This window comes from Poecilia reticulata, linkage group LG2 (assembly GCF_000633615.1).
Source record: "Poecilia reticulata strain Guanapo linkage group LG2, Guppy_female_1.0+MT, whole genome shotgun sequence".
Classification (NCBI taxonomy): domain Eukaryota; kingdom Metazoa; phylum Chordata; class Actinopteri; order Cyprinodontiformes; family Poeciliidae; genus Poecilia; species Poecilia reticulata.
In genome coordinates, this window is record NC_024332.1 from 12662016 (window position 1) to 12674995 (window position 12980).

Here is a 12980-nt window from a genome sequence, read left to right on the forward strand (position 1 = left end):
CGTTAACTTCGACAAAATACGAGGGGACAAAAAAATAATAATTCGTCGAAAGCGTACTCCATCTAACAGGAGGATCAGGATTCAAAGAAATGGAAAGAAATACATTTCCTCATTACAGAAACGAGGAGGAACATGTAACTCTCATGAAACGTTTCCCTCACATGTTCTTCCAAGTCCCAGTTGATGCTGGGAATGTTTTCCCATCCAGTTCCAGTGAATCACATCCAGAGGATCCGTGCGAGACTCATTAGGATAAACAGTTTCTATTTGTGAGACAAAACTGTATCAGTGATTAAGTAGAGTCGAAGTGAATCTTAAATCGATACGTTAAAACATTAATGTTTTGAAAATGGAAAGCATGATAAATGCCTCCACAAAGGTCTTAACTAATTGAGTTTATTGCCATTAGTGGGATGCATTATCGTCAAAATGAAGAAATTTATCATCGTCAGTAGAAGAGCTTGTGACGGTAATTTGGATGTTTTGTTTTGCTTATCTTTTGATTCACAGAGTCCCTTAAAAACCAAGAAAAAAATCTGTTAACGGTGAGCAGCTTCTGGCAAAAACGTCTATCGATGTCAAAAGTTGGATTCAAAATAGAGAGAAATGCTGTTTTCTACTGGATTTTTACACATAATCTAACAACATTTTCCCCTAAATGTTGAAGATCAGTCAGGATCACGTGAAATATTTCTGTTTGCTAAATGCAAGAATGAGATAATTCCTTTGTATTTTCTTCAATTTCAAAGATTCATGTAGATCTGCTTAACGTATGACCTTTAACCTATACAGCTTGGGTCAGAGGTTTCGGGTTTTACTTCCAACAATAGTTAGCTAGAAATTAGCATTAGCATTCCTCTTGACAAAACGGGTTTTGCTACGTTTATATATGACCTCTTTTTGATCATTGTTTACGTTTTGGTGATGGTCACTTAAAAGAAATCGACATTGTTTTCCTCAAGCCCCTTCTCAACTTAAATTTGGTGATATTTTGGTCGTCCAATCAGGAGATCCGTTTGTGACCAAGCTTTCCTCAGCATGATGCTGCCAACCCTGTAAGTTATTGCTGGCGTGTTGCTCTCATGCTAGCTCTGTTCCTTGTATTTTTCACTAAATCTAATTGCCATTATTGCAGCCAAAACTCTTAATTTTAATGGAGATGCACCGATCAAATATTAATATCGGTATCGATCCCGATAATTTTAAAAGAATTCTAGATCGGGTATCTGTGACAATGTGCCCAATCCATTAGGGTTGATCTATTAAATCTAGTTCTATGGTTTGTACTCTGATCGACATCATGTCGTTGCACCTTCTTTATTATTTACATGTTTGACCAAGGTAGTTAGCCTGTTGTTATGGTCATTTTCAGTTTATTATTTATTTCACATCGGCTCTTATACTGAACAAATTAAAGTTGTGTTGTTTTTACATGTTAGCTTGGGAAGCTACTGGTGTATTTAAGTGTGCAGAATTATCAAAGAAATTTGTAATTCAGTGCTTTTATGTCTGTGTTTTAAAAAAAGAAACATTTCAAGTCAGTTCAGCACTGTTTCTCTGCATCGGCTGATTCTAAACCTCAAATATCGGAAGCGGTATCGGAAGTGAAAATAGTGGATCGGTGCATCCTTAAGTTTCTGCTTCATCAAACCACAGAACCTGTCTCCATGAATTCAGGTTTTTATCTGCTTTTGAACACTGTTGTACGTTCTTACGGTTAATAGCTTGTTCCTCTGAATGTCCTTTCATCTCTACTGGGTATTTTATTCATGTTCTGGGTTTCATTTGCACATTTAACACCAAAACCTGTTCTCGGCTGGCACAGAAAACCGGTCTCTTTCATAAACCGTATGATATCTGGACATTTCTACAGCGTTTGAACAGAGAAGTGTGGCAGAAAAAGATTAGTCCAACTCATTCAGTGAGGAAACAATTGTTTATGCAGTGTGTGTAAATATATGGTTTTCACTGAACCCACATCCACTTAAAAATTCTTGTATACCAATAAAGAAATAGTTCGCTAGCATAATTTGAAAATAAAATTATCTAAGTAGTGCATCAATTAGTTAAACTTTTCTTTAAAATGTGACACGAGAAACAGATGTGGCGTGGTTAGGGTGACGGGAACGTGTGTTATCAGTACTGGCAGCATCATTCAGCGAAACGATGCAGGAAAAAATAAAAAAAGACTAAATGTTCCACATGTTTGGAGCTGAAGACGGTGCGAGCAAGAGTCTGCTTCGGTCTGCTGCACTGAAGACAGCAGAAGAAGAAGAAGAAGAAGAAGCTGGCTTCACAGCTTCGGCGTATCGGTGGGAGCCAGCGGAGCTCTGCGTCTCTGGAACCGAGGAGGTAAATTCCCGTCACTGTCACCTCCTGCAACGGCGAATACAAGAGGGCTATTTTAGATTCAGATCTTGTTGAAAAATGTCATTAATTCACTCAAGTTTCCTATGAAATAAACGATTAAATTCAAAGATCTGTTTTTGGCCTCAGCCCAGTTACATAAAATGAGTTGAGTCAAAATTTTTTTTTTTTAATAAATATAACAGGAAGTCTGCCATAATTTTTAAAGAACACCCATTCTGTTACTATTTTTTATTTTTTTCCCCCTACATTTTCTTATATGGTATGTTGATATTTGCACATCATTTCCACCTAATAAGAAAAAAAATCTAAATAAAGATTATTGGTACTTTTAGAGTCATTATATTTGGAAATTAAATATAAGTGTTTCACAAAAAAAAGAAAATAAAAATAAAATATGCAGTCAGTGAAAAAAAGACAGTGGGGCTCCAACTTTTAAGAAAAGTAGTTAATTTGTTAGATGTAACAACAACAATGTAGCACAAGCAATTTTCTGGCATCAACCACAAACTTGGCAACAAAAGCAGCAAATAAAATAAGCATGGTAGTGAAATTACTCACATCCGCTCAAATTTCACATTTTGTCATGCAACAGCCAATAAGTTTTCTATGGATTTTATTTGACCAAAATAAGTAACACTTCTCAGATTACGTATAAACCATGCATCATTTGCTTTTATCTCACAATTATCCAATACTTTGCCTTGAATTTGTTTTATGCTATTGTAATGTGACAAAAAATGAAAATAGGAAATTTTGCTGGACGATAAATTGTCTCAAGTTATTGCGAATAATGATAAAATCGTTGTTTTGACACCATTTTAAAGTAATATAATGGTGACTGCATAATAATAATAATGCAATGGCACATTATTAAAGATCAATAAACTTTAAATTCTAATAAACATTTAACACTGGAACTGGTGAAAAATAAATAAAAAAGTCCAAAAAGGGCCCAGTTGAGACCAAAACACCAGATTGAAGACTTTTGTCATCCAGTTTTTGGTAGAAAGAGAAAAACGATAAATCGTGAAAGTGGGAATTATTGAGCTCATGTTAATTTATCATGCGATTAATTGATTGGTTGTTTATTGGGACAGGGCTAGGAATTAATACTTTTGTAACTCTGTGTTTCTGAGATGTTTCTAAGAATGAACTGCGTTCTCGTAAAAAAAAAAAATTATCTAAACCTAAACTAACCCAGAGGTGCAACACGACTGCTGTCCGTATTGAGAACAGGAATGTTATAGTTTGGTTTGATGGACCAAAATGCTTTTTAGCTGCTTCACAGCTGTCCTGCAACCCAAGCCGAACTATGACCTCCTCCACCCCTTCGTGAAATGTGATCCTCCACCTGTGATTGGATTGGACCAGTGCTGCCACGGCGACGGGAGGGGCGGCATGCCAGGGCTGAAGAGGGCAGATAAGCAGGCTGAAAGCTGAACGGTGGGTACACCGGATTAATAGCATGGCACTGGATTTTTTCTTTTTACATCCCCTGAATTTACAAGCTGTAATCCCTAAAAAGAACACAGCTGCTTTGAGCCGGACGTCACAGCCGCTCTGCAGACCCACAGATCATCTAGCAGAACGGTTAGCACTGACAGCACGATGTGTTCATAACTGTAAAAACTGTTTTCACTAACAAGTCTGAACCAGTTTCACTCTGTTATTTCTCCAAAACATGACTGTGCTCTTTATTTATGGCAGTTAAAACAAACCGACTGACATGGAGGAGAGTTTAGTCTTAAATTTTGATTTGAAAACAGGAAAATAATCCAGACGGCCCCACAGCAGGGAAGGCAAGCAGCATTTTTATTATGTATCTCTAAGTTGCTCATTTCAGAAATCAGTGCCAACTACAGCTGGAGTTACACTGACTGAGTAAAAAAATAAGAACAACACAGCAATATGCCTTATTTATGTTGCGTAAGTTTGCATTATGTACGTTTTTTGGGGTAAAAAAGACCCATTTGAGACATTGCATACATCATCCTGGATGTTTTTTTACAACTATCTCCTTCTTTGTAATTGTAACTATATCTGTATTCCACTCAACATAGATTTGCAGGATCTTTTATTTTTTGCAAAGCTCATTCTGTTTGGTGCATTGAACTTATTGGAAAAACAGGAACAAATAAGTCATATTTGTGTTTGTTTGTTTTTTAAACTGCATGTAAGGTAATTTTTTTAATTAAATATAACAAAAAGGTTGTTGCTACAACAATCATCAATGCTGTGATTGTTCTTGTTTCCTATTTTTATGTTTTTATTAACTCTTGTATTTTTTATTTTTTTGTTTGCATTTGACACAATGGTTTCAAACACAAGTTTTATTGTTAGGATCTTATGTAACAGACCAACACAAAACAGCTAAATGTGATTTTCAGTACCATGTGTTTGTTTAGTCCCTTTTACTCCGATACCTCAAAATAAAACCAATCAGAAAAAAGTTCTGCTATGTGTAATTTAATATCAATATAAACAAATCTAGATTTTAGTGACAAAAATAAATTTACTGTTGAGAGAAGAAAGAATCTCCTGCAAGCTGTCAGAGATGGTAAGCATGGGAAGAAAAAAAAAGTGTTTGAGATAAAAGTACATGCTAAATGCTAAAAACACCAATAATAGAAGGAACTATGTTGGAGCTGCGAACGACTTCAGATGGAAGGGAAGCCAGAGGACAACAACCCTAAGGAGACTTGAAAGCTCATGTTCACACAAATTATTTGTGCTATTTAGCAAAGAAGAATGGCCAAAAACATTGAGTTCATGTCTCTGAGAAATTTTCCAGAGCATCCGCGGCTGATATAGCGGTGAAGGTTACAAGGCGTCTCAGTGGGCTGAACGCTTCTGTGTCTACCATTTCCACCCCCTTTCATAAATGCTTGCTGTTGGTCTTTCACAAGAAAATCCCAATACGGTACATTGAAGTTTGTCTCTACAACTGGACAAAAGGCTTTTAAAAATGCATATCTTATTTAAGAGTCTATCTACATGTATTGACAAGGTTTTTTCCTAAACATTAGACGTGTTTGTGACTGATTGCTGATATTAATTCAACCATATTAAGCCTTAAATTGTTAATTAAGGCCAGATGAATAAGAATCATTATGAGTTATCATATGAGGCTGTGATTTTCTGTCCCTTTTATCACTATTATGTCATGTTAGTAAGAACTGTGCACTGCAAGTCATCCCTGCACACGAGGCCCCCATGCGCCCCAATCCAGCCAAGTGAGGTACTTACATGTAGCTTAAGTGGTGACCCAGTGTGTTAGCTCCAGCACCCTGCCTCTCTACCTTAAATAATCTTTCTCACTGCCATAGTCCATTAAGGAGCCCGCCACATCAGCAAAGTCCTCCAGGACCAGGCTAGTGGAATCCTCACCAGATGGCATCTCCGGGTCTGTGGCCCAGGGGCGGTGATAGGGACTGTCCTCAGTGGACACATTGCTTGTCCTTGGTCCCTGTTGGTCAGCTTTGAGGGCCTGAGACGGTCCGGGGTGAGACGACTGGTAGGCTGGATCTAGGTCTTGGCTGTGTTGCTCTTTGCCGTCGCTGCCGCCGTCGCTGCCCTGCGAGGAGGGCGCCAGGACGTGGTAGAGGCTCGGCAGGCGGATGTCCAGTAGCACGCCGCTCTTTATGTAGAGCTTGTTGTTGAGGTTGTAGAGCTTTTCGGAAATGTCGTAGCCGAGCATGACGGAGAAGAGGTTGGCAATGTAGCGGTCCTTCGATATCAGCATGTAGAGGCGGCGGCGACTCCACGAGATGTAGCGGGAGTCTTCTTCTGCCGTCAGCGTCACCTACGGAGAAGTCAAAGAACAACCAGGTTTGGGAGACAATATTACCTTGTTGGTAATATTGTCTCCCTGAAATGAGCAATAGTGTAAATATGAAGTGATCTGTGTGTTAGATCTCATACCTGGAACTTTCCTTCTTCGTTTGGTCTGAGAGACTCCCACTCAGGGGAGTCAAGGAACTGGTGCGGGTGAATGTAATGCAGGAACTGACCCTCCAAAGACACATTGATCCTGTAAGTGAGAATAAGATACATAAAAATGGTAAATGGACTGTAGTTGTATAGTGCTTTATCAATCCAGAGGACCTCCAAAGCACTTTACAGTACATTCAGTCACCCATTCACACACTGGTGGTGGTAAGCTACTTGATGGTAGCAAGGCAGCCAGACAGAAGGCTGCCATGCACCGTCACTACTGGGTCCTCTGACCACCACCAGCGGGCAAGGCAGACAAAACATCTTGCCCAAGGACACAGCAACCGAGGCAGACGGAGTGGCAAACGAACTGACAACAAAGAATCGAATGCAGGACAAACTACCACCACCACTGCCAAAATCATCAGGGGAAAAACAGGGCAGAGGATAAATATGATACTGAAAACAGAGGGAGGTGGAGGTCTCTCCAGACCCACTGGGGCCTGCGATAATAAATGTTACAATAGCCCTCCGACGGTCTATTAATTGTGTTTCCCCTCGCCGAGGTCTGGTCCTGGAGGTCGCTGGTTCAGAAAGAAGATACAGTAGACCTATTTGCAGATTTCTCTGTTGAGAGCTACTCTGAACCATTTGCAGAAAATCTGTCTATTCACTAATTTCTTTACACCACATATTCTATTGGAAGCTGGAATACATAGGAGCAATGCTATGTGGCATACTTTGACTGGCATTTGCAAAGCAACCAAGACAGGGGCACCACATGTTCATTGCCAATGACTGGCTGTATCCTCAAGAGCGGAGATAAGGAAGACGGTGGTGGTTACTTACTGCAATAGTGCCAAGATGGTTTCCACTGTACGTATTAATGCATTGAACTCTTTAAATAAGCTGCTGCAAGGGTTTTTAGAGGAAGCCTCAAGTCTTCACAGATTTAAACTATTTGCAGCCAGTTGTGGTACATAATCCCTGTGAATACCAGTGGTCCACTACAAACATCCCTCTGCATTTAGACACTTGGGGAGACCAAGACATTTCCTAGCAGGAAGGGTTGCCAATTTAGCCACTCCTGGTTCTTCTTTGGGATGTCCAAGAACCTCCAATTTTCGGTCTTTATAGGCACCTTTATCAGATCACCTTCTTCTGATGTGAAGGAGCAGAGTGTCTTCTCTAAGTGGGCCAAATGTATTACCAACAAACAAATAGTTTGTTATTTAAGGTTATTTCATATGTTTTCCATTTTACAGCCACAGAACTGCAAGAAACCCACACCCAACCCATGTTGGAGGGAATATTCCACCATTTCCTGCTTGACTCTTCTCCTGGGGCCTTCACACTCAGCTTCAACTGGCTCCAGTGAATGCTAAAGGTCATAGGTTGAACATACCAGTAGAACCACACCACTTGCCAAAAGTGTAGAAGGGACTCTGAGGTTCCCAAAAAAGGACACTTGCCTCAACACAACTAACAACCACAACAAACAGAATCATGAATGAAGATTGAAATGTGTGAGATGATCCAGTTTAATTAACTGAGTATGATCAAGAGAAGATATGTGGGTTGTGTTTGACCTCTGCGCCACCACAGCACACCCGGAACATGTTCCTTTGCATGATCCAAGAAATATGCTGTATAATGTTGAGGATAATGTATAATGAGTGGAGTGGCACAGTCAGATGAGATTCAGTTTAAACTTTTAGCAAATTACGAAAACGGCAACATCTGGCACAAACAATCACCTCTCTTTCCTCTAAGTACTTTCCTGTGGGACGTAAAGAGGAGGCGCCAAGATGCTTTAATAAGGGATGAGTAAAAAGAACAGATTGGCAAATCTGAGAGAGACTTGCTTCGTTCATCATATTACACGATAGTTCAAACGTTTTAAGGAGAAGTATTTTACTCTTTTAGTGTGGTCCAATAAATGCAGACCACAACCAGGTTGATGCTAATATGGGAATTGTAGGTTGTTCAAAGAATGAGGAGCAAAGTATTTATGGCAAATGACAAATATTCCAACTTCTAGATCTAGCACTTTTGATATATATCATAGATATTAGCCTCACTGACTTTGTATGTATGTACTTTGATGAAATTATGCTAATCACTAAACATGTTCTTTAACTCCAGGTTAAAACTACAAAAGAGATTTATTTCAAATAATGTAAGACGTTGTTCCCCTTGGACTGCACTTGGTGTATTGTGGGCAAATTTGTTTTTCTCGAAGAGACGCAATCTGCAGATGATGCCTTCATTGACATGTTTTAGCTTATTTGATATTGCAGTTAAATCAACTATGAGACTGATGCTTAATAAAGAATACCAAAGCAACACAAAACAACTGCCAGCAGTAATACTGTCACATTGAAAAGCAACTTGTGTAACATTTCAGCACTTCCGTGAAAGGAACTCTTCAGATATTTGTTTGTTGTTCCAAAGTTGTCTCAGACTCTCGGCGCTCTCAGTTTCATGGCCAAGATTTAATTCAACGTAAGGAGAGCTGTCTGCCTCCGCTCTCCTGTTGCACATAGAAAAGATATCACTGAAACACTGTCAGATTGCACTGGGACCTGCACTGATGAGTCACGGACAGAAATAATCTGTTTACAACTTTTTTCTTCTGTAGCTTCCACAGATCCAACGCAGCTCTGCTTTGAGGATGTTTGGATGAAGAGAACACATTTCCTGTGAGGGTCAAAAGCTGCCAAGAGTCTGCAAGAGTCAGAACTTTGACGTCTAATTTTAGCAAAGCTGCTGATAGTAGCCTAATATTAGACTTTGTTGTTTAAACATGTAGGGGGAAAAAAACAGAGAACCCTCTCTGGCAACTTGACTTCACGGAGAAAAAGATTATCTTAAAAAAAGGGATAAACTAAAAAAAAATGTTTATTTAAAATGTTCAATAAATACAAAATCATAATTTTGAAACCTGAGGAGGGCTTTCAGCAGAAAGGAATAAAGAACACAATCTTAAAGAACACAATCAGTTTCAAAACCAATTCTTTATGACTAAGAAAGTTGTCAATATGGACCAAATAGAAAAACACAAGTTGTGGTTTTCATAGCCAGAAATAGCTCAAAGCCAATAAAGTCAATTTATCAAAGTGACTTTAAATCAGTAAATTGTGAACTTTTTCTCAAAAGTGTCAGTACACCACATGAGTCTAAAACAAATACAGCACTTTTGAAAGGGACACTATGAAATAAATACATGGAAATAGTAGTAGCCCCTCCCGAACCGCCATTTTATATTTATGTCCAAGCTCATTTTCTTTTGATAAACTACGATATTTACACGTGTAATATGAGTTTTGCCAGCAGAGGGCGCTCGGCGTCCTATGCACCAGTTGCTTAAGCTCTGGCCGCCAGAAGAAGTTCGCCAGCGCTTGACGTGGAAGTGTAGAGAGGATGCAACTAGTAGCTCCTACAACCTGCTGTTTTGTAGGTAAGCTGGGCGGTAAATTATATATAGATGACAGTTAATAGTAGTGATGTCTCATAAGTACTTTGCCACAGAACAGAGGTAAAGCTACCGACTGAAATCACACGTTTCAGCATTTGTGAACGTGCAGTGTGGTGAAAATGGCGGACTCGTGGTCCGCGGCGGTGGCAGAGCCTTTACAAGTTTTTGTGAGCTAAAATATATGACTATGACCTAGCTTAGTCGGAGCAAATGTCATGTCCTGAGGTGTTTGTGTAAAACCGAACTGCTGAGCTAAATGAAAAACCAAACTGAGCATCAGGCTAGGAAGGATATAGAGCTTGGTCGTGTACCTGTGCTAGTTCAATTATCCGGCTGCGATTAAAGCCTGTATTCTCCATACAGATATTTTGGTTTAGGGCTGCACTATATATTTACTATTTATTTTTCTGGTTATCGGAACAAGTATAAAATACTTTGTGTTCATTTAATTAAGATGGAATATAACCAGAAAATGTTAGACATTTATTTAAAATCGATATAATTTAAAATACAATTCATAAAATGATTGTTTTGTTATACAATAAGAACAGTTGGTCAAATCTCTATAAAACGAATCAGAATTCATTATATTTGTTCATGCAGTAAAATGCATTTTGGTGATTTAGTCGGTTAATGAAAGTGATGTATGTGGAAATTGTAGAAACATAGATGGAGACAGTAATGCATTTGGTTATAAGAAGAGTTGTTTACTACTGTTTGATAATTGGGATTTACAGCACAAATGTATTGTGTTACTGTTATTGTAAAGCAATGCTTGATGGAGCAACCTGCTGGTTTCTCTGGTGCTGCACCAGAAGTAAGTTGGCCCATCATTTTCAGCAGTGTCACTGTAACACGAACTGTGATTCCATTTACCGTAATAATTACACAATTTGACATTTTGAAAATAAATTTGCTTAATGGAAACATGGCAAATTTGAAAATACTTTTGTTTTATTGTTAGGATTAGTTTTTATGTTGTTGCTTTTGGCCGTATCGAATTTGGTTTATTTCGCAAAAATCAACGGAAATCTTTTTTTTTTGCATCACATGATCACCAACTAGGGCAACATCCGCTGGTGTTGCTGCTGTGGATGTTGACTACAGGAAGCAGCTGGAGGATGATGGTGTGGCATGTTTTTTAACGGTGAGAAAAAAAGCTTATACACGTATGGATTTTAACGCCGCGACTGCGAAATTGTGCTTTATTTCCGACATTAGCTGAATATCAACAAAGTCTTGCGCGCATTTGTAATGGAAACGCAGCTACGCTAGCTGTGTCGTTTGGAACACCACTCTAGATGAATTTGGTGTCGCTTGCCACCTCAAAACGCACTGCCCACCTCCCAGACAGCAGAAAGGAGAGCTGGTCGATGTACGTCTTGCCCTCCAGGGCGTACGTCTCCCCGGCCTTCAGCTCCACCGCCTTGTTTTCGAATGCCTTGGCAACGTCGTTGAACGCCTGGACGGGCACGCCCAATGGTAGGTAGACGGCCTGGTAGAGGGAGGTCAGCTCCTCGCCGCGGAGGCCTTCCTGCTGGAGCCGGTAGAGGAGGTGGCAGATCTGCAGCAGGGCAGCCGCCAGGAGCAGCAGGTTCCAGGAGAAGACGTCCGGGCCGCACATGGTCAGCCAGCCCCACAGGGCGAGGAACAGGAAGGCCGGCGACAGGAAGCCAAAGATGAAGAGGGCGCCGAAGGCCCCGCTGCCTCCCATGTAGCCCAGGAACAGGATGGTGTTGCCCAGGTGGTAGATGGCTCCCTCGGTGGTGTTGCTCCAGCCGCCGCACACCGGCGGAGAAAACAAGGCGTCCCACGGGGTCGAGTTGTCCGCGCTCATGTCTGCAGTTTTGTTTGGACGCTCAAAACAAATAACGGAACAGTGACTGAAACAACTTCCTCGACGCTCAGAGTCTGGAGAGCTACAAGCTGCAGCGTTTGGGTACAAATAAACAGCTGATTCTGAGTATAAATATATATATATATATATAAAAAAAAGTTTGTTCCCGTGCCGTGCAGTGGAAAAATCCTTCAATGTGAAGAAGTTCTCACGGCTCCGTTTGCTCCAGAAACACAGCTGGAATGGGTCTGTCCTTCTCCTCCTCCTCCTCTCATCGCGAGTCCCCTTCCTCTGTCCTCTGCCCTCGTCTTCGCTTCCCCGCCTGTTGCTCAGTGCCACCGGCCCACACTGAGGAACCAACAGATGGAGAAGAAGGGATAAGGGAGGGGACGCCGATAGGGCCCTAAAAGGATAACCATGTTTGGAATTGAAACCCAAGGAGGAGAGTGAAGAGACAGAAAGCAGGCCCGCTACTTAACATAACAGAGAGACAAAAGAGAGAGAGAGACAGGAAGCACGGGGTGAGAGATGGCCTACATGACAAGAAACAGGCAGGACGAAACAAAATGTCACACACCTAAAGTTCAGAGTTTTCTCCAAACTCAGTGAGTCCAGTCCACCCCCAGGTCCGTGTCTTCCTGGGGGGAGCAATGAGTATTTAGAGGCACAGAAATAAACGGAACCGCAGGGGAGGTCAGGTTTCAGGTGTAAACAGCCGCTAACTCCACCGCCGCTCCGACTGGGGAAGTCTCCGCTCACAACTCCGTCACGATGTCTCAGCTACGACGGCGCATTGGAGAGAATTTCTGCCAAGAAACTCTGAAATTTTCTAGAAAAACTAGGACATTTCTGAGCTGCAAGTCAAAAATTTGCAAGAAAAATACTCAGAAATTTTCTAGAAAAAACTTGGAAATTTTAGAGTTTAAAAGTTGAAATGTTTTACTTTTATAACAGAAAATTTTCATAAGTCAAAAATGTTATTTCGAGAAAATTTCTCGGATTATATTTTTCTTGCAACTTTTGGAGCTCAGAAATTTCCCAGCTTTTTCTAGAAAATTTCTGCACTTAATCTAAAAATGTTTGAGTTTTTTTATTACCTCATCTATGTCAATATTTCCTGATAAGCCTCCCGATAATGTAATCGATGAGTTGATGTCTTTCGACCCAACAAGACGCAAAGCGATCACTTCCTGGATAAAACTGATCTCTCATTTTGATTCCCGATCCTTTGCCATAATTAAACAGTCCTGGGAGCAGGATCTTCAAATTACAATTAGTGAGGCAGTTTGGGCTGATATTTTGGGGAAAATCCACTCATCATCAATTTGCGCGAGACACTCTCTTATCCAATTTAAACTAGTA

The 12980-nt window shown here is 40.4% G+C and overlaps 1 protein-coding gene across 4 annotated transcripts; it reads right to left on the bottom strand.

Annotated features, from left to right (window-relative positions):
- Positions 1–1922: 1922 nt before the first annotated feature.
- Positions 1923–12419, bottom strand: popdc2 (popeye domain cAMP effector 2). 4 transcript variants are annotated; one of them, XM_008431472.2, is made up of 5 exons: positions 12196–12417; positions 11125–12021; positions 6292–6400; positions 5617–6172; positions 1923–2376 (listed from the first exon to the last, which is right to left on the bottom strand). In XM_008431472.2, the coding sequence occupies exons 2-4, from the start codon at positions 11616–11618 to the stop codon at positions 5666–5668; spliced, it is 1110 nt and encodes a 369-aa protein (XP_008429694.1). In that variant the 5' UTR covers positions 11619–12021; positions 12196–12417; the 3' UTR covers positions 1923–2376; positions 5617–5665. The 4 variants fall into 4 exon arrangements, with proteins under 4 accessions (XP_008429694.1, XP_008429676.1, XP_008429702.1 ...); XM_008431454.2 differs by having other exon boundaries at positions 11125–12088; XM_008431480.1 differs by having other exon boundaries at positions 5758–6172; positions 11125–12419.
- Between the last annotated feature and the right edge of the window lie 561 nt (positions 12420–12980).